This window comes from Mastigoproctus giganteus, chromosome 5 (genome assembly GCF_048544385.1).
Source record: "Mastigoproctus giganteus isolate SK-2022 chromosome 5, ASM4854438v1, whole genome shotgun sequence".
In the NCBI taxonomy this organism is placed as follows: domain Eukaryota; kingdom Metazoa; phylum Arthropoda; class Arachnida; order Uropygi; family Thelyphonidae; genus Mastigoproctus; species Mastigoproctus giganteus.
The window spans coordinates 159,084,001-159,110,241 of record NC_143579.1 but is presented as its reverse complement, the minus strand read 5'-3'; the positions used below and the strand labels follow the sequence as shown (position 1 = coordinate 159,110,241).

The window sequence follows — 26,241 nt, the reverse complement described above, 5'->3', positions numbered from 1 at the left end:
ATACCTTCATATATATACAGACGGCTCTAAAACAGACACCAAAGTTGGTGCTGCAGTGGTACTTCCACACACTGTTCTCTCACAACAACTTCCAAATCAATGCAGTAGTTATTCCGCTGAACTATTCGCCCTACAAATGGCCTTAAAATACATAGATTCTTCCCCTCTTCTAAAACATCTCATCTACACAGATTCATTGAGTGCAATACAAGCTCTCCAAAAAAGACAGACTCCATCACATCCCTTTCTCTATCAGATACAAGCTCACCTTGTGAAGCTTAAAAGCAAAATGAGGCAAGTAAAATTCTGTTGGATCCCAGGACATACAGGCATTGAAGGTAATGAAAGAGCTGATCAAGCAGCAAAGAATCCTATAAACGTAAACCAAAGGTTTTGCAAAGTTCCATATACCAATTACAGACCAATCATAAAACAGTTTCTCCACAATCAGTGGTCACAAATGTGGCAAAATGAATTAAACAATAAATTGTTTCAAATAAAACATGAGCTACAGCCATGGAAATCGAGTCTTCGCAAGAATCGGCATGAAGAAGTCATTATATCCAGATTACGCATTGGTCATACACATCTTACGCACAATTATTTACTCACCAAAGCAAATCCTCCAGAATGCCCTCACTGTTCTTGTCAACTTACTGTAAAACATTTCCTTATAGAATGTCCACAATACCACATGGCGCGACAATCAGCCTTCCACCTCCCTATAACTTCCCAAGATTCTCTGACCTTATCACAAATCCTAGGCGATAACTCCAAAATTGAAAATATATTCACTTATTTAAAATTAATAGGATATTTTGACCAGATATAAATCATATTTAAGAAATATAAATGTCTTTGTCACTAAACATTAATAGATAGGCGCAATATGGCCAAAGTTGCTTTTGCGCCAAAAAAACCCAACAACAACCAACCAACCTACTTGCTGAGGGCGGATGACCCACCTATGTGCGAGATGTGTAATGTTATTTTAACCGTCAGCCATATTTTGATAGAATGTCCTGTTTTTATAGAAGCACGACGCTTGTGTTTTACCACTTTTAATAATTTTACTGAGCCATTTACACTCAGTCAAATAATAGGTGACAGAGACAATATGTCCAACGTATTTAACTTTTTACAATCTTTTAATTTTTATACAAAGATTTAAAGTTTTATACTTTTTATTCTTTTAATTTGTACCTTTTTTACATAAAAATTAAGTGCTTGACGTGGTAGCCTTGGCTACCAAAATGTTTAGTAGCGTTTTAAATTTGACTTGGCGCATTATGGCCTTAGCTGCCAATGCGCCATAAGAAATCAAATCAAATCAAATCAAACATACTAGGTCTTTCAAGTTCGATACCAACATGCCCTCTCTGCAACTTTCATTCAGGAAGACGGTGTTCCGCAGGGATCAGTACTGAGTAACACTCTTTTCGCCCTTAGAATAGATTCTATCACTAAACAACTTCCAAATAACGTAGAAACTTACCTTTATGCAGATAACCTTTCCATCTCCTGTCATTCCCAAAATATGAGATCTCTTGAACGACAGCTTCAGATATCATTAAATAAAATACAACAATGGGCCAGCCTTAACGGCTATAGGCTTTTGCAGCAGAAAACAGTTGCTATCCATTTTTATAGACAATGCAAATGTCATCTGGATCCTGAACTTCATATCTCTAATATTTCCATCCCAGTCACTAGTAACATTAGATTTCTAGGTTTAATCATGGACAACAAGCTAAATTTCTTAGAGCACATTAAAAAAGTACGTACTGCCTGCTTAAAAAAAATAAACATACTCAGAGCTTTATCTGCACAAACTTGGGGTGCAGATTGTACTTGCCTTCTTCGAATATACAGGGCATTAATTAGATTCCGTCTTGATTATGGAACTCTGCCATAAAGAGCGCATTACGCTGGCTTGATCCAGTTCAACACAGTGCACTGAGGATTGCACTTGGCGCTTTCAGAACATCGCCAGCACATAGTCTGTACATTGATTCTTACGAGCTGCCACTATCTTTACGTAGGAAACTGCTTTTGCTGATGTATTCTGTCAAGATACAAAGTTGTGCCTCGCATCCCATTCAGTCATATCTTTTCCATCCACCATTAGAAAATCTGTACAGAAATAAACCTAGCATAGGAAAACCAACTGGTCATCGCCTTCTTGAACTACTACAGGTTTGGAATGTTTCCATCCATTCCGTACAACAGAATTGTACTCAACCACCATGGGTTCCACCTCCTATACCGACCTGTGACACTTACCTCTGTCAGTGGGGAAAAAATATTTTGCAAGCATCAAGTATCAGTCAAGTTCATGCTGTTCACACTCAAAAATATATTGATTTTTTACCAATATACACAGATGGCTCTAAATCCAATTCAAAAGTTGGAGCAGCTGCAGTGTTTCTGAATACAATTGTATCAGCAGCCTTTCCTTCTGAATTCAGTATTTTTTCAGCTGAATTATTCGCAATAAACTAGCTTTAAAAAATCTCTCTCCTAACTGCTTTTTAAAATCAGTAATTTTCACTGATTCCCTCAGCTCAATCAAGGCATTGTGTAATTCCTCAGAAAAATTTCACCCTGTTATAAATGAAATTAGAAAATTATTATTAAAGATTAAAGAATGCCACCAACTGGTCACCTTCTGCTGGATACCAGCACATTCTGATATTTTAGGCAATGAACTGGCTGATAAAGCTGCAAAAAACCCAACCAGCTTAGATTTAACCAATATTCCTGTTCGAGCCTCAGACTATGCACTTAATGATTCATGCTGCAAGCCTATCAGAATGGACAGCACTATGGCATTCCCAGACGAATAATAAACTCTTACAGATTAAACAGGTTCCGAAAATCTGGCTCTCCAGTGTCCGGACATCAAGACGAGAAGAAGTAATTCTTTCAAGAGTAAGAATAGGTCATACTTACCTGACCCACCTTCATTTACTCACACGAGATGATCCACCACAATGTCCACATTGCTATATAAATATGACTGTTAAACATATTCTCATTGACTGCCGCTGTTATAAACAAGACAGAATTTCAACCCTGCTATCTTTAGTTAACCTTCGGAAACCAATAACTCTAGAGAATGTCATTGGTGACAATGCAAATATTCCTGAATTTTTTAACTTTCTGAAGAAAATTGGAGTTTTTAGTCATTTCCGATTTCTGGCTTTTCTGACGTGACAAGAAATTCTCATATATTATTACAATAAAGGAATAGCCGCATTATAGCCAAAGCAGCTTGTGCGCCATAAAACCCCCACAACAACAACAATCTAAAATATATACAAATGGATCGAAGTCTGAGCGTGGTTCGGGTGCAGCAGTGGTACTCCCTGATTCTACCATTTCTCTATCTCTTCGAACAGAATGTAGTAGCAATACAACTGAATTATATGCCATAAAGCTTGTGTTAGAAAATAATATTCACAGACTCACAATGTTCTGTATTAGCATTGCAAAACAAATCCCTCCCACTCACCTGTTATTAAAGCTCATCAGATCACAGTTGATACGTTTCAGAGAGCATCAGCAAAAGGTTATCTTCTGCTGGATCCCAGGCCATACTGGAATACCAGGAAATGAAATGGCGGATGATGCTGCCAAACATCCATCCAGCTCAGCCCCAACGAATTCCCTAGTACCATTCACAGATTATAAAATGAATGTACAATGTATATGTAAAGGTTGATGGACTCTTCAGTGGCAAGCACAAAATCATAATAAACTATTTCAAATTAAACCTCTTCCAAAATGATGGCCTTCCAGCCTCATTGCAAACAGACAAGAAGTAATTCTAGCCAGAATCGGCCATACTCATTTAACCCAACTGTTCTTTTAGTCAGGAAATGACCCTCTTCAGTGTAATCTCTGTCATACACCACTCACAGTCAAACACATACTTCTGGATGTACTCTATATAATAATGCTCGACTAATGTCATTCAGTTCTCTGGCAATTTTAAAAGAACCTTTGTCGCTTATCCATATCATAGGTGAAAAATCAAATCTCACAGAATTCTTCTCCTTCCTAAAATGAATAGGATTGTATAGCCGTTTTTAACTGATTATAAATCAACCAACCCAGGCAGTATGAACCACTTTCATAAGTGCAATATGGCCTAAGTAGCCATTGCACTTAAAATCTCATCAACAACAACAACATGGAAAAATCAATATAACAATAAGCTCCGAAGTATGAAGCCAAATCTTGAGTGATGGCTTTCAATCTTCAGCTCAATTTGACAACAGGATTTGATATTGGCACACCTGTGAATAGGTTACACAAATATCGCTCATAGTTATCTATTATGAGGGGAGATCCCCGATTGCCAACACTGCTTTCAGTAAAACATATCTTTGTTGAATGCCCAAAATATGCAAGAGAACGCCAGAATGTCTTCACTCCAGCTACAACAGAAGACCCTCTTTCAATTACTTCACTTTTAGGCAATAAAACAAATATCTCAACTATTTTTACCTTTCTCAAAATGATTAATGAATTCCACCTCCTTTAACTAGTTAAAAAAACTAATTCACTGGTACTGTTTTTTGAAATTATCTCTACCTGACAGAAAATAGCATAAATTCCTACGATATGTAGGGCGTACTATGGCCATAGTTGCTGATGTGCCTAATAAATCTCTAAACCAACCAACCACCCCACTCCAACAACAACAACATGAACTGGCTGATAAAGCTGCAAAAAACCCAACAAAAATGAAAGGATGGCTGTATCCTGCACCATGCCACGGCAATGGCAGTTCTTAGCTGCTAAAAAGTCAGTCTTGCAGTAGCCCCCATACTCCCCAATGTCTGACTCATGGCTGTTCCCTAAACTGAAAATGGGGCTTAAAGATTGTCATTTTGCCACAATGGATGACATCAAAGAAAGTGTTGAATTTTAACTACATCTACTAAAAAAAAAAACGATTTTAAAGGATTTTAATGCTTTTGAAGGCTTATGGAGCAAGTGTGTGTGTGTACATGCATTGAGGGATGCATGTACACACACACACTTGCAGGAATACATTGAATTTACCTCATACATTATTATATATTTATTTACTTACTATGCTTATTTTATTATAGATTTATTCTTAAAATATTAAGTCTTCTTGGGGGAGGGGATAGCGTTTGGCACATTATAGCCTTGATGATGCTGTGCCATTCAAACCAAAACCAAACTTTGTTAAACTGGATCACTTATCTAAATTTGGGTTAGATGAATAACCGGATAAAAAAAGCAGACAATTATGTGACATTAATACTGTTTTTTTTTTTTTTTTTTTTTTTTTTAGTTAATTCTTCATAATTCTATATTCCTCACATCATTTTGTATAATAAATACTAATTCATTTTGCTTTGTGTTTAATTATTTAAATCTGCATTTAATTATTTGGATTATTTTGATTTTTATTATGCTAATCTATACATTTATTCTAAATGTTATGAATTAATCTTTAAGTGTTGTTTCTCTTTGTAGGAAATGCAAAGTTTTTCCTAGGAAGAAAGAAAGGAGAAAAGAACTGTCATCCTTTTACTAGACCTCAAAAGCTAATTAAGCAGGATATCTGGGGACCTTTAATTATTAAGGATAACAGTATAAATACATTTATCGTTAGAGTTGGTCAACCAGGATTGTGGAAAGGGTTTTTAGGAAGAACAAGTATGTTTTCTTGCTATTTTATATAAATCAGTTGATTATACTATTTAAACATTGAATTATTCAGGTCTCCATTTAAGTTGTTAATATAGTGTAAATTATATATATATATGTATATATAATTTACACTATATTAACAACTTAAATGGAGACCTGAATAATTCAATATTCAAATGTGTGTGTGTGTGTGTGTGTGTATATATATATATATATATATATTTTTTTTTTTTTTTTTATTTTTTTATTTATTCTTGATAAATTAACTTTTTTGGATTTATTCAATGATTGTTTTCTACAGCAGCATGTTTGAAAGGCAACCAGAGGAAATCATACTCTTGATCTGATTATCAGCAGTGATTCTTCATGCATTAAGAATCTGCAGATAAAGGAACCACTAGGTGGCAGTGTATGTGATGTGGGATTTACTTAAAGACGTAACTACCATCAGGTGTAAAGGAAAGGGTTTGTGCTTTCGTAAAGTTTACTACAGTTGTCTCAGTGATTTTTTTAAATTTTATAGAGTGGGACCAACTGATGATGTTACCAACAGCAAATTCTAAATGGGAAGCATTCAAGAAATTAATCTTGGAAGCTACTAAACTTTTCATACCAACTAAGAAATACTGTTCAGGGTTTAGACCTAAATGGTGTCAGATTGCCTAATAAGACTCATGACAGAGAAGAAAAATGCATGGTACACATAAATTATCAGGAGACACAGATGCTTATGGTAGATATAAGACAGTCTGCAATCGAGTCACAAAGGACATTAGTAAAGGAAAGGCAGATTACGAGAAATCTTTGGCAAACAATGCAAAGAAAAAGAGTAAAGACTTCTATACTTATGTAAACTAGGCGCCTCCGTAGCCAGGTGGGAAGGAGCAGCAGTGCATAGCACACGCTTCTTGATTAGACCGGGGTTCGAGCCCGTCACCACCAAATACGGAGGATGCGGAAAGGTCAGGGAATGACCACCGCATATCCCGGAGCAATATGGCCTTAGTTGCTAATGCTCCTAAAAACCAAATAACAAACAAACAACATTATGTAAACTAAACTCCTCTTTACATTGACGGTTTGACTGTTGATGAACCTATTGAGCTAGCTGACAAACTGAAAGTGTATTTTGCATCTACATTTACACATGAGGAGGTCTACAGGGAAGTGGAGGGCAGAAGCTTATCAAACTCTGCTAGGTAACTAAATGATTTTGTAATAACTGAGAGTAAAGTGGAGGAGAAATTGTTGAAATTGAACATAGGAAATGCACCTAGGGTGGATGGGATCCATCCAGTTATATTAAAGGAAGCAGCGAACCCTTAGCCATAATTGTGAAAGCTTCCTTGGACTCGGGGGAGGTCCCCATGGACTGGAGATGTGCAAATGTATTCCCATTTCAAAGAGGGGGGCAGGGATCAGAGGGTGACACGAGTAATTTCAGACCTGTTAGTTTAACTTCTGTTGCAGAGAAAATAATTGAGCCACTGGTTAGGGAAGTTCTAGATCATCTAGAACTTCCACTGGTCTAGATCATCTAGACAAGACTGCAGTTATAGTTCAGACACAACATGGGTTTGTTAAGGGGTAGTCTTGTCTGACAAATTTGATTGGCTACTATGATGTTGTTACAAAGGAACTGGAAGCAAAAAATATTTTGATATCATATACTTGGATTTTAGGAAAGCTTTTGATACTGTGGCACACAGAAGACTACTGTACAAATTGGAGCAGTATGGCATTAAGGGCAAGTTGCTACAATGGATAAAATTATTGTTGTGTGGGAGAAGACAGAGTAGTAATCAATTGACACTGCGCTTCTTGGACTAATGTTATTAGTGGAGTCCCCCAGGGTTCGGTTTTAGGTCCATTGTTGTTTCTGATATGAAGATATATCAGGGTTAATACGAAGGTTGACAGGATTTGTTAATAACAGTAATGATAGTACACTACTGCAACAGATTCTGGAAAAGTTGAGCAGATGGGCTGAGAGGTGACAACTGAAGTTTGACCTTGACAAATGTAAAGTACTGCATATGGGTAGCAGTAACCCCAGAGTAATCTATCAACTGGGTGGTACTACATTTAGGGTAGTGGAAAATGAAAACGACCTGGGGGTAATTGTGTAGTCAGCTGTGAATTTTTCTGAGTAGTGCAGACAGGCTGTGAGTGTAGCTCATCTTGTCTTGTGAATGATATACAGGAATTTTGCTAGCAGGGATAAGGGGGTGAACAGTATTCACCTCCTAGGGCTAATTTTTGATAAGAAGTTAAACTTCCAGGAGCACATCAAGTATCTAAGAACCACTTGCACGAAGAAAATGAATATACTCCAGGTCATCTCCAGTACATCTTGTGGTGCCGATCAGCATGCCCTGCTCCACTTATATAAATCTCTAATTAGATCTCAGCTAGACTACGGAGCACCTGTTTATGACTCAGCTAGGATCCCGAGTGCCAAGTGATAGTGACAAGCGATTTTCTTCCTGTGATTATAGAATGATCTCCAAAGTGATATAGTTTTGTTTATTTTCTAGTGCGGCTTTTATTTTATTTACTTGAAGTGGTTCTGCACTTTAAAAGTCAAAAGTAAGAACCCAGAAAGGCAATCCACCTTACTTTTCTTATTCTTTAAACAACTGCTTGGTCACTGGTGGCACCGCTCCTGCCTCCACATGGCGGGGGCCGATAACTGGAGGGAAAACCAACCCTCGTGGCTAAAAGGAGCAAAGATGGAAACAAGTGAATTTCCACATTTAGAGCCGAAGTGCTCTCAACAAAGTGACAAATACAGTACTGACCGTGACTTCTCTCTCTCGAAGAGAATGACATAAGACACTGACAGACAGTTATCACCAGCTTTCCTAATAATACATTCTCTGTCAACACAACCTGTGAGCAAGCTCTTCCCCCCCCCCCTCCCGTCATTCAGAGATGCCTTGAACATGCCGCAGGTTCAACAAAAATGGTGAAACGTCTCCAATCTGGAGATTTGTTAATGGAAACCACCAATTCTTGACACTCTGAACTATTATTACGTCTCACATACTTGTGTGGAATCCCAGTTAAAATCACACCACATAACACCCTCAATTCTTCAAAGGGAGTTCTTCACTGAACTGGATCTATTGAACATCCCTGAAGATGAAATTGTTCAGGAACTTAAAGAACAAAAAGTCATGCAGGGCAAAAAGAATCATGATCCATAAAGATGGCAGTTTAATTATAATTTTAGTTTTATAGTATAATAAAACTTTTAGCTTTCAGTTCTCCAAACCTACCAGCTTCAGTCAAGGCAGGATATTTAAACTGTCGCGTTCGGTTATATATTCCGAACCCCCAACATCCGTCTGAAAGATTTACTACTAAGCCGAGAGCTTGATTATGACAACGTATCTACTGCAATTGCACAGACCATTCCACCGTGGTGCATAGTTCAACCCATATATGATATGTATTTTCAAACCTGGAGGAAAAACACTCTATCAAGAAAAAACTACCAGCAGTTATATGCAGCATACAAAGAACAATATCCACATCACACTTCCATATATACAGATGGATCTAAATCAGAGACTTGTGTAGGAGCTGCAATTCATTTTGAGGATCGTACCTTCATCCAACAACTCCCAAAAGAATGCAGTATTTTTACTGCCGAATTACAAGCCATTTCAATGGCTATAAACCAAATCAAACATAAACAGATAGCAAACAGCATTATTTTCATGGACTCGCTTAGCTCTGTTACTGCCTTGCAGAATGCAAATACCAAAGGACACCCAATCCTGCAACATATCCAATATTCAGTATCAAAGCTATTACAAAGAAATCACAATATCAGATTCTGCTGGATCCCAGGCCACACAGGAATAACTAGAAACGAAAGAGCAGACAAAGCAGCAAAAGAAACTTACACCTCTGATTATGCCTTTCACACAATGCCATACACAGATTACAAGTCCTTGATCCACCAAAGCAGTATAAAACAATGGCTAGATCAGACTAACAACAAACTTCATCTAATTAAAGAAACACTTCGACCGTGGCCTACTAGCTTCCGATCGAATAGACAGGAAGAAGTGATCCTCGCTCGATTGCAAATCGGGCATACATATATGACTCACTCCGAGGTGAAGACCCCCCTCAATGCCCAAACTGTCAAGTTCCGCTGCCTATACATCACTTCCTGGTGACCTGTCTAAAATTTCATAGAGAACGTCAAAGAGCCTTTCAATCAATAATGAATAAATAAAACAACCTAATGCTTAAAACAATTTTAGATGACCGGCCAAATATGATATACGAAACTCTCCTACCTAGGCTAGGTGCATATATATATATATATATATATAACCAATTTCTGTAACAAACTAACCACTAAACTCGTATCGCTTGGTCACTGGTGGCACCGCTCCTGCCTCCACTTGGCGGGGCTGATAGTCTGAGTATAAATCCAATACTTAGGGCGAAAAGGAGCAATTATGGATCCATTAATATCACCGACAGTAGAGCCTACGTGCTCGCATGAACTTGAGTCATCTCAAGCAAAAAGAATCAAAAAAGATGATTCTTCACATGACCTACCTGCTTTTCTAATTTTACACTCTTTATCAACGAAACCTCTTAGTAGCTTATCGCCATTTCTTGAACAGAAAAGCATAGAGGCTGTAACAGGTACTCCCAAAATTGTCAAATGCCTTCGCTCAGGTGATCTTCTTATAGAGACTTCCAATCCCAGTCATTCTAGACAACTCCTGAAGCAAACAACCTTCGGAGGCCTTCCCATTTCGGTATCCCCGCACAGAAGTTTAAACACCTCAAAGGGAGTTGTCTTCCCATCTCGGAATGGGACCTCCTTAATGTTTCTGAGGAAGAAATTGCCGAAGAACTTAAAGCACAACATGTTGTCGGTGCTAAGAGAATTATGACCAAACAAGATGGTGTCCTTGGTTAAGATGGTTACCTTCAGCAGTCCGAATCTCCCAGAATCAGTAAAAGCTGGCTACCTTTCCTGTAAGATCCGACTTTATATACCAAATCCACTTAGATGCTTTAAATGCCAGAAGTATGGTCATTCTCAAACAGCATACCAAGGTAAGACAATCTGCCCCTGTGTGGCTCATCAGACCACTCACAAACTGAATGTACAACAGCAACGCCAAAGTGTACCAGTTGCCAGGGTACTCACCCCGCATATTCTAGAACTTGCGAATTATGGAAAATGGGAAAGAAAATAATGAAGTACAAGGTAGAGAAAAATGTAACTTACCAACAGGCACGTAAACAGATATTAAATGTGATGCCTGCCAAAACATATTCCAATGCAGTCAAAAACACTAAAGAATTTTCTACACAGACTTATATTACTATTCCTCCTAAATTATCTCTTGCTCAATGGGCTAAATCCATCCTTGCGGATGGTGAGACACTGACAGCAACAAAGACAAAGAGTCAATCAAATGTTACTAATACAAAGCCATCCAAGCCACAAGACTTTCCCAACTCAGGCACATTATCAAAGGAGAAAGATGCTCATCGTACACAAAATAAACCAACTGAACGAACTATTGAAATCGATGAGAAGTTAAATAATGAAGATGCTGTTCTCATGCTTCATGCTGATGATGAGATGGATATTACTCGCCCAGTCTTTTCAAAATGAGAGAAATATAAACAGGATCAAGGGAAAAAGAAACAATCAGATCAATCCACCTAACCTAAACCCAAGTAATGCAGAAAATTATCCAATGGAATTGTAGAGGACTAAGAAGCAATCTTGACGAATTAAAATACTTAATGCACCAGCATGATCCTGCATGTATTTGTCTACAGGAAACTTATTTATCATCAAATTATACCCCATACTTCTCACGGTATACGCTATATAGACGTGACAGATGTTCTGAGCTCCAGCAAGAGGAGGAGTAGCAATATTAGTTCGTAGTAATGTATCATCGAAACTCGTTCAGCTTTCCACTAATCTAGAAGCAGTAGCCATTCGTATTGTTCTTGGAATTAATCTCACTCTTATCTCCATTTATATTCCATCAAACGTTCCATGTTCCATTGCAGAACTTCACAACTTACTTAATCAACTGCCCCAACCTGTATGCTTTCTAGGTGATCTAAATGCTCATCATCCTTTGTGGGGTTCCCCGAACATAGATCGTAGAGGGAGGATGATCGAAACTGTACTTGATAACCATCACTTAACACTACGGAATACCGGTGTGCATACTTATATCCACTTCCCTACAGGTACTAGCTCTGCTCTGGATCTGTCCATATGTTCCTCGTCCATTTATCCTAGTTTTGATTGGACAGTATTAACTGACCTTCACAACAGTGATCACTTTCCTATAATTTGCAAAATACAGACTGATACAAACTATACATCTAACTAAAGAATTACGTGGAATTTTCACCGAGCTAACTGGGAGAAGTTTTCGAAAACACTGCAATTTGATAACCATTTGATTCTTACTGCGCCTATTAATCATGCCACTAGACATCTAGTAGAAGAACTACTCGGAGCTGCTGCTATTCAGCGCAATACCAAAAGTTAATCTTACAAAACAAAGGTATAATAGTTGGTGGACAAGGGATTGCTATCTTGCCAAAAGGAAACAAAACAAAGCTTGGAACATTTTTCCCCGAAATGCTACAATGGAGAACCTTATAAACTATAAACGGCTGAAAGCTGAAGCACGCCGAATTCGTAGAAAAGCTAAACAGAATGCATGGATTCGATTCAGTTCTACCATCTGCAGAAACACTGACCCCAGAATAATTTGGAGAAAGATCCGCATTCTCAGTGGAAAGTGTGAACAAACCAAAGCCCCAGTCCTCTCCTGGAAAGGAATAGATATTTCTTCTCCAACTGATATTGCAGAGGCTTTAGCAGAAACACTTGCAGTCACTTCATCATCTCAATCTTATGAAGACTCATTTAGACGCAAAAAAATGTCCATGGAAAAATATAAAATTAACTTTGTTACAAAACAATCTTATTCTTATAACCTTCCATTCACTATGAATGAACTCAACGAAGCTCTCCAGAATTCTAGACATAGTTCTGCTGGACCAGATGGCATTTTCTACACAATGCTTCGCCACCTCAACTCGAACACAAAATGTATACTACTGAAATTTTACAATAGAATCTTTGAGGAGAATGTTTACCCTTATACATGGCATCAGTCAGTTGTGGTAGCCATAGTGAAACCTGGTAAAGAGGCCCCGGGTGCCAAGCGTTCCGTGGCCAAGCGATTTCAGTGCGTTCGTTAAAGCGATCCTCCTAAAGAGCTTTTGCCAGTTATAGATTCTTTTTCGTTCTAAATACCGTTTTCCTCATTTTCTATTAGAGTAGCTCTTTCGCACTACAGGTAGTAGGCAAAGGCCCAGAAAGGAAAGTCACCTTTCTGTTTCTTTTTCTTATCTCACTAACACAACTAACAGCCGCTTGGTCACCTCGTGGCACTGCTCCTGCCTCCCCGTGGCGGGGCCGGAAACCTGGAAGGAAAAGTTATCCTTCCGGGGCCAAAAGGAGCAATTATGGAAACCGAAAATTTTCCACCTCTCGAGACTGTAAATCTTGCTTCTTTGAATTTGCAACAAACTGACTCTGACTATCAAACACGGAAGAGGATGAAAACAGATGTACCTCAAGTGGAATATCCATCTTTCCTCATACTGCATTCCCTAACGAATCAGTCTTTGGGTACTTTGTCTCCTTTTTATATACAGAAATGTCTAGAAAGTGTAACCGGATCACCAAAAATGGTAAGAAGACTGAAGTCTGCCGACTTATTAGTCGAAACCACCAATCGTAAACATTCTGAGTCCCTTCTGAAACTTACATCGTTTGGTGGAGTTCCTGCTAAAGTATCTTCTCATGCTACCCTGAATAGCTCCAAAGGAGTAATTTCCGAATGGGATCTGTTGAACGTCAAAGAGGAGGAAATTGTTCAAGAACTCCAAGACCAGAAAGTTACTGAAGCAAGACGAATAATGGTGAAGAAAGATGGAGAATTTGTTCCTACTCGTAGCATCATTCTCACTTTTTCTACACCAAACCTTCCTTCATCAGTAAAAGCAGGATACTTAAACTGTCGCATCCGTCCTTATATACCCAATCCTATTCGATGCTACAAGTGTCAGAAGTTTGGACATTCCCAAACTGTCTGCCGAGGAGATTCAGTTTGCTCAAACTGCGGATCAAAAGAACATGTCCATACTGATTGTAATGCTGAATCATCACGGTGTCCAAACTGCAAAGGCAACCATTCAGCCTTTTCTAGATCCTGTGAGCAATGGAAGCTGGAGAAAAAAATCCAAAAATACAAAGTGGAGAAAAAGGTCACATACCCTGAAGCCAGAAAGAACCTACTACAAAACATGCCTAAGCGTACATATGCTGAAGCATCCAAAAGATTACAAACAGTTTCAACGCAAACAGATATATCAGTCCCACCAAAAGTGTCAATTTCTGATTGGGCTCGATCATTGCTATCACCTGCTTCACAGTCTACAAAACACCAAACAGTAGATAGGACAAACAATACCCGATCTCGATACCATCTACTGCTAAATTAGATCCAGTTACTGCAGATCAGAAGGAAAATTCAGTTCATGTTAGAAAGAAATTATCTGATAACACAGCTATGGATATTGCAGAAAACAATACTTCTAATGAACCCATTCTAGATCTTCATGCAGAAGACGACATGGACACACGTCCATTCTTTTCAAAAAAGGACAAAATAAAAATTGACCGTCACAAGCAGAGCAACATTAAAAAACAGACAGATTCAACTTCTAATTCAAAACCAACACAATGAACAACATAGTTCAATGGAATTGCAGAGGCTTTCGCAGCAACATAGACGACATATATGAACTAATTGATCGTTACCATCCTGTGAGCATATGCCTACAAGAAACAAATCTAACATCACAAGTGTCCGTGTCAATTAAACATTACACTCTTTTTCGACAAGACAGGACAAACAGTGCTCATGGTGGAGTGGCCATACTCATAGACTCAAGGGTTCCTTGTAAACAAATTCCTCTTTAAACTGCCTTAGAAGCTGTTGCGGCTCGTGTAATGATTGGGATTTCTCTAACGATCGTTTCAATATATCTCCCTCCCAATCAGCAATGTACGATTCATGAACTAGAAAACCTTGTTTTGCAATTGCCGTCACCAGTTTTCCTATTAGGAGACTTTAATGGACACCATCCACTATGGGGATCCCCCGTCTCAGACAGACGCGGAGAACTCATTGAGACACTACTAGACAGACAGAATTTAACATTACTGAACACAGGTTTACCCACTTACATTCATTTTCCTACTGGAGCATCATCTGCAATAGACCTCTCAATCTGCTCTCCGATCCTCTTCCCAAGTGTCGAATGGATAACACTTGACAATCCTCTCAACAGTGATCACTATCCAGTAATATGCAGAATTCAAACCACGAATTCCAAAACAACTGATCCACAAATGAAATGGAAATTTTCTAAAGCAGACTGGACAAAATATAAAAGTCATATCTCTTTTGATGATCACATCATTGAGTCTTCCTCTATCAATACTGTCACAAAACATATCACAATGCAGATACTAACAGCTTCAAAGGTTGCCATCCCACAGTCTCAATTAAGAAATCGTAGACATACCAATCACTGGTGGAACGATGATTGTAATAAGGTGAAAAGAGAAAAGAATGCAGCATGGAACTTATTCCGAAAATGCCCTACCACTGCCAACCTTATCAATTATAAGAAACTTAAAGCCAAAGCACGGTACATCAGGCGAAAGGCTAAAAAGGACTCTTGGATAAAATTTGCTTCATCAATCAATAAACACACTGAAGCCAGAATAATATGGAAAAAAATAAGGCAGCTAAATGGTAAATACCCTACATTACCTGCACCTATTTTTAATTGGAATGGGAAGGAGATCTCTAATCCAGAAGATATTGCAAATGCCTTAGGAACTGTGTTCTCTGAATTGTCCGCCTCCATCGCGTATCATCCATCATTCCAAAAAATTAAAGCCGATGCTGAGAAATTCAAACTAAATTTCAAAACTACCCGCCGTTTACCCTATAATCAACCGCTCACACTATCAGAATTGAAAGAATCTATAAATATTTCCCACAACAGTGCCCCTGGCCCTGATGGAATTTACTATGTAATGCTTAAAAATCTAGATCAGCAATCGTTATCCTCTCTACTAAAATTTTACAATCGGATATTTTATGAACACACATTTCCTAGCTCCTGGCAACATTCATATGTAATGGCTATCCCGAAACCAGGAAAAGATCATTCGATCCCTAACAACAACAGACCGATCTCTCTAACCAGCTGCTTAAGTAAAACTTTAGAAAAAATGGTGCACCGTCGATTGACGTGGTACCTTGAGTCTAGAAACATAATCAGCAACAATCAGTTCGGCTTTCAGAAGAAGAGATCATCCTTAGATCTCATGATAAAGGCTGAATCAAACATAAGAAACGCTTTTATCAGGAATCAACATCTCGTCATGGTGTGTCTCGATATAGAAAAAGCTTTCGATACCACATGGCGTTATGGAATCCTAAAGGATCTCCACTCTATAGATATGAAAGGGCATTTACCATATTTTATCCAAAACTTCCTTTGCCATAGGACATTCCAAGTTCGATATCGGCAGGCTCTGTCTCACACATACAGACAAGAAGAAGGTGTCCCTCAAGGCTCTGTCCTCAGTGCCACTCTATTTGCTATACGAATTAACAAAATCACAAACAGCATTCCAAACACTGTTGACTCATATATTTATGCTGATGATCTTACCTTGTCCTGCCATTCTCAGACTATAAATTATATTGAGAGGCAATTACAAATATCAATAAATAATATTGAACTATGGATGACACAAAATGGATATCGATTATCAAAACACAAATCTGTAGCCATGCACTTCTTCAACAAGCGCAAAATGCATCCAGAACCCGAGTTACACTTGGCCAATCATCCTCTTCCAATCGTTAACAGTATTCGTTTCCTAGGGCTAATTTTTGATAAGAATCTAAATTTTCAGGAGCATGTTAAACACCTACGAACCACCTGCCTTAAGAAAATTAACATACTTCGGGTCGTCTCTAGTACATCCTGGGGTGCAGACCGGTACACCCTTCTCCACATGTATAGGTCTCTAATTAGATCTCGCCTAGATTATGGAGCGCCTGTCTATGACTCTGCTAGAGAGAGTACTTTGGCTCGTCTTGCTCCAATCCAACACGCTGCCCTTAAGATTGCCCTGGGTGCATACAGAACATCACCTGTTCAAAGTCTGTATGTTGAGGCTCACGAACCTCCACTCAGTATCAGGAGAAAGATGTTACTGTTAAACTACTCGGCTAAAATTAAAAGCTTCCCCACTCATCCTATTTGGCCACTACTGTATGATCCACATTGGAGAACACACTATGGAAACAAACCCAGAACAATCCGACCTGCCGGTATCAGATTACAGAACCTATTAGAATGCTGGAATATTTCCTTTCATAATATCATCAGAGATTTAAAAGATCCGGATCCCCCATGGATTACCTTAACTCCTTCATATGATGATTACTTTGAAAAATGGGGAAAACGTGCTGTAGCAGATGTTAACATCAGACAATTGCATCTTGTCCATGAAGAAAATTATTCCCACTTTTCTAAGATCTACACTGACGGTTCAAAGTCGGGCAATAAAGTGTGTGCAGCTGCTGTCTTCCCTAATACAACTGTTTCTATTCCACTTCCAGCTGAATGCAGCAGCTATACTGCTAAACTCTATGCAATTAAACTTGCCCTTGAAAATATTTCCCTCCTGTCAACGAATAAAAGTATAGTGTACACTGATTCCAAGAGTGCTCTCTTAGCTCTCACAAACACCTCACCTTGCAATCCTTTGGTAAAGCTAATAAGACAAGAACTGATACATCTCCATGAGCAACATTGCACTGTTGTCTTCTCCTGGATCCCAGGCCACAGCGGTATTCATGGAAATGAGTGCGCTGATCATCCCGCAGAGCATCCCTCCAACGTAGCCTTATCAAATGATCTTGTTCCCTATCCTGATTATAAACATAAAATACAGGAAATATGTATGGAACAATGGACTCTTCTGTGGAAAAAGCAAACACATAATAAACTGTTTCAATTGAAACCTGAACCACAATTATGGACCTCTAGCCTCCGTAAAATCAGAAAGGAAGAAGTACTTCTAGCCAGAACCCGAATTGGCCACACTAACCTTACTCATCTGTTTCTGCTCACAGGAAATGATCCTCCCCAGTGCACGCACTGTTTACAGCCGCTATCAGTGAAGCACATTCTGATTGAATGTAGCTTGTTCGACACTGCCCGACAGTCTACTTTCAGCTCCATCTCAAACCTCTTGTCACTCAACAGCATCATAGGTAATGACGCAAAACTCTCCGAATTTTTCACCTACTTGAAAAAAATTAAAATGTATGACCAACTCTAATTGCTCCCAGAGCAGTTATCACATGTATTCTGACTTACTTTGATAGGCGCAATATGGCCTATGTAGCCCTTGCGCCAGAAATCCCATAACAACAACAACCTGGTAAAGATGCTTCCTCCCCCAATAGTTATCGTCCAATATCTTTGACAAGCTGTTTAGGAAAGATAATAGAAAAGATGGTTCACAAGAGACTTGTCTGGATTGTTGAAGATCAAGCTGCTATATCATGCCATCAATTTGGTTTCCGCCGTAACAGGAGTACAACTGATGTCCACATCAAGGTTGAAGCTCACATTCGAAATGCTTTTCTTAAAAAACAGCACATGGTAATGATAACATTCGATATTACCAAAGCATACGATACAACCTGGAGATATGGAATCATCCAAGACTTATACAAACTTGGACTGAGAGGTAACCTGCCTAGATTCATTCAGAATTTTCTTCACGTCAGGACCTTTCAAGTAAGATTCCAGAATGAGCTGTCCAAAGTTCACACACAAGAAGAAGGAGTACCTCAGGGATCGATTTTAAGTGCCACACTCTATGCATTATGTACCAGTAGCATTATAAGAGACATCCCAGCCACTGTAGAAGTTTATATGTATGCAGACGATCTTGCTATTTCCTGTCAATCATCGAACATGGCTACCATTGAAAGAGAACTACAGATAGCAATAAACAAAATTGAAACTTGGACAGAAAGCAACGGCTATCAATTAACCGAGGGGAAAACAGCAGCAGTACACTTCTGTAAATTACGATCGCTTCATCCGGAACCTGTATTAAAACTGAAAGGCAGAGAAATACCGATGACAGATTCCATAAGATTATTGGGTCTGAATTTAGACACCAAATTAAATTTCCGTAAACATGTAACCTATCGATGAACTACATGCCTCCAGAAACTAAAGATCCTTCGTGCAGTATCCTCAACATCTTGGGGTGCTGGCATTGCTGAATTTATATCGTTCTCTAATCCGGTCACGATTAGACTATGGAGCTATAGTATATGCATCAGCTAAAAACAGCATCTTACGGTCTGTGAACACCATTCAACACAGTGCCCTTCGATCAGCACTAGGCGCCTACAGAACCTCGCCAGTACAAAGCTTGTATATAGAAGAACACGACCCTCCCCTTTATCTTAGAAGACAACGCCTGCTCTGCCAATATGCTGCCAAAATAAGAAGCTTTCCAGCTCACCCCTGTTGGGTATACCTCAACCAACCTTTATGGCCAACACTTTATGAATCCAAGCCTAATGAATCCAGACCTGCTGGGATTCGTCTTCTAGAAGTAATAAAAAAGTGGAAACTCGATCTCAACAAAATTGCGGAAAGTGAAAATATGCCTTTACCTCCGTGGAATAGACATCATATAAACATTGATCTTTACTTCGCTCAGTGGCCAAAAAATACCATTCCACTATGTAATATCCGACAGTTGCATGCCAACTATACTTCACAACACACTGGGAAACTCATAATCTATACGGATGGATCTAAGACCCAGTCACATGTAGGTGCAGAATCCGTGTTCCCTTCGCATGTAATTTCAAAATCTCTACCAGTTGAGTGCAGCATTCTACCTGCAGAACTGTATGCTGTACAACTTGCATTAAGTGAAATATGTCAACAGTCGTCCCTCTCTGTCTTAATATACTCGTATTCACTCAGTGCTATTTCAGCCATACAGGGTAAACGACATTCTTGTCATCCTCTTCTACAAGAAATTGACCTTCTAATCAACCGCTGTCAAAAGAAACACTCTGAAATAACTCTTTGCTGGATCCCAGGACACTGCGGAATAGAAGGCAATGAAAAAGCAGACATTGCAGCTAAGTCAGCATCAGAACTGCCAAACAGAACAAGGATAGTTCCACACACTGATTTTAGTCCAATCATTATTAGAGAAAGTGAAAATGAATGGGCCCAAATATGGAAAAATGAAGTCAACAATAAACTACAGGAAATAAAACCTAATCCAGAAATATGGAACTCCAGCATCAGAGAGAGTCACAGAGAAGAAGTAATACTTGCCAGACTGAGAATTGGCCATACTCATCTTACTCATTTTAATCTATTGACAAACAAAAATCCCACACTGTGTTCAATGTCAAGTCCGGCTTTCAGTAAAACACATTCTTTTAGTATGCCCTCGATTCAGAAATTCCAGATTCCTTTGTTTTCGGAGTTCATACAATAACCAGAATCCAGTTACCCTTCAACAATCTTAGGCAATAATGCGAATACAGTAAACCCCCGCTATTCGCGGGGGTTACGTTCCTGAGAAATGTCGCGAATACCGAAAACGCGAATACTGAGTTATGGCTCCGATAGTCATAAAGGGGTTACGTTCCAAAGTATGAAATATATAAGAAAAACTAGTCTAAAATTTTGTCAATGTATGTATTATATATACCTTCATAATATGACTGCACATGGTGAAATGCAAGCGTACGGCATCGAAATTAAAATAAGAAACAATTTAATATTAAATGTAATATTTATTAGAAATTTCAAACAAATCTTTCAAACCAGCGCCTTTGCTTGCTAGCAAAAAAAACATCCCATCAGTGCTATCACCAGTTTCGCTAAAGTGTTGATAAAGGAGTTTTGCCTTTCGCGAATGATGAGTGAACTTAACGGAATTTTATTTTGAGTTCGGTCTTCTATCCACAGATTTAAAGCTTTTTCCATTTTTTATAATTTAACATCAAGAGTTACAGAGCAAATTTTTGAAGCAATTAGCACATTTTCATGGACACTACGACGGATTTTTTCTTCCAATTTTTTGATTGATCGTACCGTTGACTCATTGATTTTATAATGTTTTGCCACTGAGGAGACACTTTCACCATTAGAAATTTTGTCTAATAATTCAATTTTATTCGCTAATGTCATAACCTTCTTTGATATTTTCACATTTCTCTTGTTATTCGTAGCCATATTTTTGTACGGATTAGAAAGAACTTGTCCACAATAAAGTCACTTTCTTCCGTTAACACACTCGAAAAAGTCTGTTTTACCCTGCAAAATGGTAGATTTATCATTTTTGTAAGCATATCAATTTACAAATTGATAAATATATTCAATTTATAAACATATAAATTAAAAGCAAACGACGAAACCTTCCATGACAAACGCATAACACATACTGAACAAGGATTAGCGAGAAACATCCACGCTCGCGATTTTATCACCCCTCTCCCCCCCACCTACTGAGCGCTGTTTTGACCGGGAAAGATGATTTTAGGCATGCCCATGTTTTTTATGGCGGAAAATATTCACGGCACTTTCAAATTCACATTTTTTTAGGTTTCATTTTTTATTAAATCGGCGATCGCGAATACGTGAAACCGCGAATACAGATACCGCGAATAGTGGGGGTTTACTGTATACATGAATTGTTTAATTTTATTCGGCAAATCAGATTTGATAAACAAATCTGAAAAAAAATTGTTTGATTTACCTTATAAACTTGGAAAGACACATCTTGGCCATTGATGCCCTTGTGTCTTAAAACCATTAATCAACAACAACAACAACAACAGCTAGGTGCATTATAGCCTAAGCTGCTCTTGCACCATTAGCTTTAAAATAACAACAATAACAACCAAATTTTAATAGCAGCTGAAGCTACAGTACCTCGGTCATCTGGAAAATATCATAAACATGACACAGCATGCATGGTAGAATGAAGAATGCAGTATAGCTAAGAGAGAGAGAAGAATAAGGCTTGGAATCTTTTCCGAAAGTATCCCATTTCCATCAACCTCAGAAATTTTAAAAAAGCTAGAGCCAGAGCTAGATATATCCAACGTAGAAGTAGAAAGGAATCATGGATACGATTTGCCTCCACAATTAGCAAAAATACAGATACCCGTGTTATATGGAACAAAATCAGAAAACTTAATGGGAAATTTCTTTCAGTTCCAACTCCACTAATAATCTGGAATGGACAGGAGAAAACTAACTCCACATAAATCGCAAACTTACTTGCAACTACTTTTGCAAATATATCAGCAGTATCGGCATATATCTCATCCTTTCAGAAAACGAAAACTATAGCAGAAAAATACAGACTAAACTTTAATACCAGCCAACAACTCCCACCTAACCAGTCGTTCAACATATAAGAATTGCAAAAAGCCCTGGCTAAGTCTAGGAAGAGTGCAGCAGGACCTACTGACATCTCCCAGGAAGACCTTGATGATCTTGTAACGCAGTTGCCTCCCCCTTTCGTACTTCTCGGGGATTTTAATGGACATAACACCCTGTGGGGTAGTGCTAACATCAGTGGAAGGGAACGAGTCATAGAGCGTACGTTAAATGACAATGACCTTTCCCTTCTAAATATTGGAACAAATACCATCTTCCACATGCCTACCTGTACTTTTTCTGCCATTGATCTCTCTATCTGCTCCCTTGCTCTACTCCCTTCACTCACTTGGGAAGTGGAGGAGAATCCATACGGAAGTGACCATTTCCCTGTGATAACCTCGTTACACAGTGGGAGACCATGTCTTCCCTTCAGGTTACCACGGTGGAAGATGATCAGGCCGACTGGTCTGCCTTCCAACATCAGGCAAATTTTGATCTCAGCACCGTCAGTCAGGAGCCAATCAATGCTGCAGTAATGTACATCCCAGAAATTATCGTCCAAGCATCTGCAAATGCTGTTCCAAAAACATCTGCCCAGTTTCCACCATTTCCCAAACCTTGGTGGAATTCACAATGCACAGCAGCAAAAAAGGCTCAAAACAAAGCGTGGGGGATATTCCGCCGATATCCTACCACGTCCAACCTTATGGCCTTTAAATGCTTACGAGCCAAAGCACGCTATATCCGCCGTCAAAGTCAAAAGGAATCGTGAATCCGTTTTACATCATCCGTTAACCAGTCTACCAACTCTAAAGTAGTCTGGGATAAAATCCGGAAAATGAAGGGAAAATATACATCCCACCCTTCTTCAATCCTAGATTATAATGGATGCACTATTGCAGATCCAACTGCAATAGCCAATTCTCTTGGGGAAACATTCTCTAACATCTCTGCAACATCATCGTATTCCCCAGAGTTCCTGGTCCTGAAACATAAACTCGAGAAACAGGCACTTAATTTTAAGTCTAAGAGCGTCTATTCCTACAACGGGGCATTCGCTATGCAGGAACTGAAAACAGCCCTCACTCTTTCCAAAGCAAGTGCCGTAGGACCAGATGGCATCCATTATGAAATGATTAAACATCTTTCACCAAAATATATGGATTATCTGCTCATCCATATTAATAGAATCTTTATTGAAGGGCAGTTTCCGGATTCCTGGCGCAAGGCAATCGTTCTTGCCTTTGCTAAGCCAGGAAAGGATCCAAAAGTCACTACTAATTACCGTCCTATTGCTCTGACTAGCTGTATGTGCAAAATTCTGGAGAGAATGGTTAATTTTCGTTTAATTTGGTATTTAGAATCCAATGACCTTCTCTCCAACATCCAGTGCGGCTTCCGAATGAACCGGTCCACTTTGGACCATCTAATTAGACTGGAAACATCCATCCGGGATACTTTCCTAAAACGTGAACACTTGGTGTCAGTGTTCTTTGACATGGAGAAAGCGTATGACACAACTTAGAGATTTGGCATCTTAAAAGATTTACATAGCTGTTGTTGTTTTTTTTTTTTTTTGTTTTTAGGAGCATTAGCAACTAAGGCCATATTGCTCCGGGATATGCGGTGGTCATTCCCTGACCTTTCCGCATCTTCCATATTTGGTGGTGATGGGCTCGAACCCCGGTCTAATCAAGAAGCGTGTGCTATGCACTGCTGCTCCTTCCCACCTGGCTACGGAGTCGCCATTTACATAGCCTACGCCTTAGAGGACATCTCCCCTTTTTTATTCAAAACTTTTTAGCCAATCGATCTTTCCAAGTTCGTGTGGGATCCTGACTCTCTCTTTCCTTCAGCCAAGAGGAGGGAGTACCACAAGAATCAGTATAAGTGTCACGCTTTTCGCCATCAAAATAAATTCCATCACAGAACAACTTTCTCCAACTGTAAACAGTGCCCTCTATGTTGATGACTTTAGCATATTTTGTCAGTCATGCAACATGAGGGTTATTGAAAGACAACTGCAGAAAGCCATCGATCGCCTCAATTCCTGGGCACTTGCTAATGGCTTCAGGTTCTCGCCGGAGAAGACCGTTTGCGTACAATTTTTGTCGTAAGCGTAATCTTCATCCTGAACCTGAATTAAGGCTTGGACAAAATGCTATTTCAGTAGCAGCGGACACAAAATTCTCGGGACTCATATTTGATAAAAAACAGACCTTTCTGAATCACATCCGTCAACTCCGCACAAAATGCACTCGAGGGCTTAATATTCTCCGCTCGCTCTCCTCTACATCTTGGGGAGCAGATCGATGCACCCTTCTACGGCTTTACCGTGCACTTGTGCGATCCAAATTAGATTATGGGTCCCAGGTATATTCCTCAGCCAGAGACAGTGTCCTTCGATGGCTGGACCCTGTCCACCATCAGGCCCTCCGTATCTCTACTGGAGCATATCACACATCTCCTGTCCAGAGTTTATACGTTGAAGCAAACGAACCACCGTTATCGCTTCCACGTAAGCAGTTGTCTTTAAAGTATGCTTTAAAACTGAATCCCTGCCAGACCATCCTACGTGGCCATTAGTTTTTGAGCCACGATGGGAAAATTTGTACAATACCAGTAAGACTGCCAATCGTCCTTTTAGTATTCGTCTCCAAGAGCTACTCAAAGAACTTAATATCAAGGTAGACAAAAACCAAAGCAACCCCTTCCACCCTGGCATGCTCATGTCCCGGCATGTGACTTGTCCCTTAGAAATTGTTGAAAGTCGGACACTCCATTGTTCGTCTACCTGCAGCTTTATTCAGCACACCGAGCTGAACATTCTGACTTCGCGCCAGTTTACACAGACGGCTCGAAGTCGGAATCATATGTGGGATCTGCTGCTGTCTTTACAGACAACACTACATCGGAGCAGTTTCCCTCTGAATGCAGCATATTTACTGCAGAGCTGCACGCTATAGAGTTAGCCTTGGATCACATTAGTAAATGCCAACACCAACGGTTCATTTTATATTCGGACTCTCTCAGCGCGTTACAGGCTTTTTATAACTGTGAGATATAATTCTCATCCAATTCTGTCTTGCATTCAGCAGAAGATTCACTTTCTCCATGAATGTGAATATGATTTCCGCTTTTTGCTGGATTCCCAGCCACATTGGGATTAGGGGAATTAATTTGGCTGACATCGCAGCCAAATCAGCAGTTCCCAATAATAATCGCTGCCTGTCAGGCCCCTGTACAGACTACAGGCAAATAATACACCAGAAGGTATACTCCCAATGGCAGGATTCGTGGAATTTACAGACTATGAAAAAATTCAATCGTATAAAGCCTGTAATTGAACCGTGGCAGTCTAGTCTGTGCAGTAATCATAAGGGGGAAGTTGTTCTTGCCCGGACCCGCATAGGACATAGTCATTTGACTCATTCGTTTTTGCTGAGGGCTGATGACCCTCCTATATGTGAGTCCTGTGGCACAATTTTATCAATTAAACACATTTTAGTTGACTGTCCAGATTTTAGCAATATCCGTTTTACTGCTTTTAATCATCTGACTGAGCCGTATACACTCAGTCAGATTTTATCCGACAATGACAATGTGTCTGCTGTTTTTAGCTATTTTAAATCAATAAAGGTTTTTACTTGTATTTAAAATTTACATGTTATTGTTATTTCTTTATTGATTTATCTTTTTTACATTGTATACCGTTGTTATTTTATATCTTGACATGGTGACCCAAGTAATGAGGTCAGTGAAATTAAAATTTTTATATATCACCTGGTTTTGGCACATTATAGCCTTAGTTGCTAATGCGCCAATAAAACCCAAAAACCAACCAACTATCTACTATCCTGAAAAAACACTGTGCATCCATTTTTTCTGCCAGTGTAAACTGCACCCACA

General features: G+C 39.1%; 1 protein-coding gene across 1 annotated transcript in view; it reads left to right on the top strand.

Annotated features, from left to right (window-relative positions):
* Nucleotides 1-26,241, top strand: part of LOC150085794 (protein Skeletor, isoforms B/C-like) — a 715,869-nt gene that overhangs the window by 576,220 nt on the left and 113,408 nt on the right. Inside the window, exon 12 of the mRNA XM_090374255.1 lies at nucleotides 5,518-5,700. Within this exon, the coding sequence (XP_090230381.1) occupies nucleotides 5,518-5,700 (183 nt within the window). The remainder of the gene's footprint in view (nucleotides 1-5,517; nucleotides 5,701-26,241) is intronic.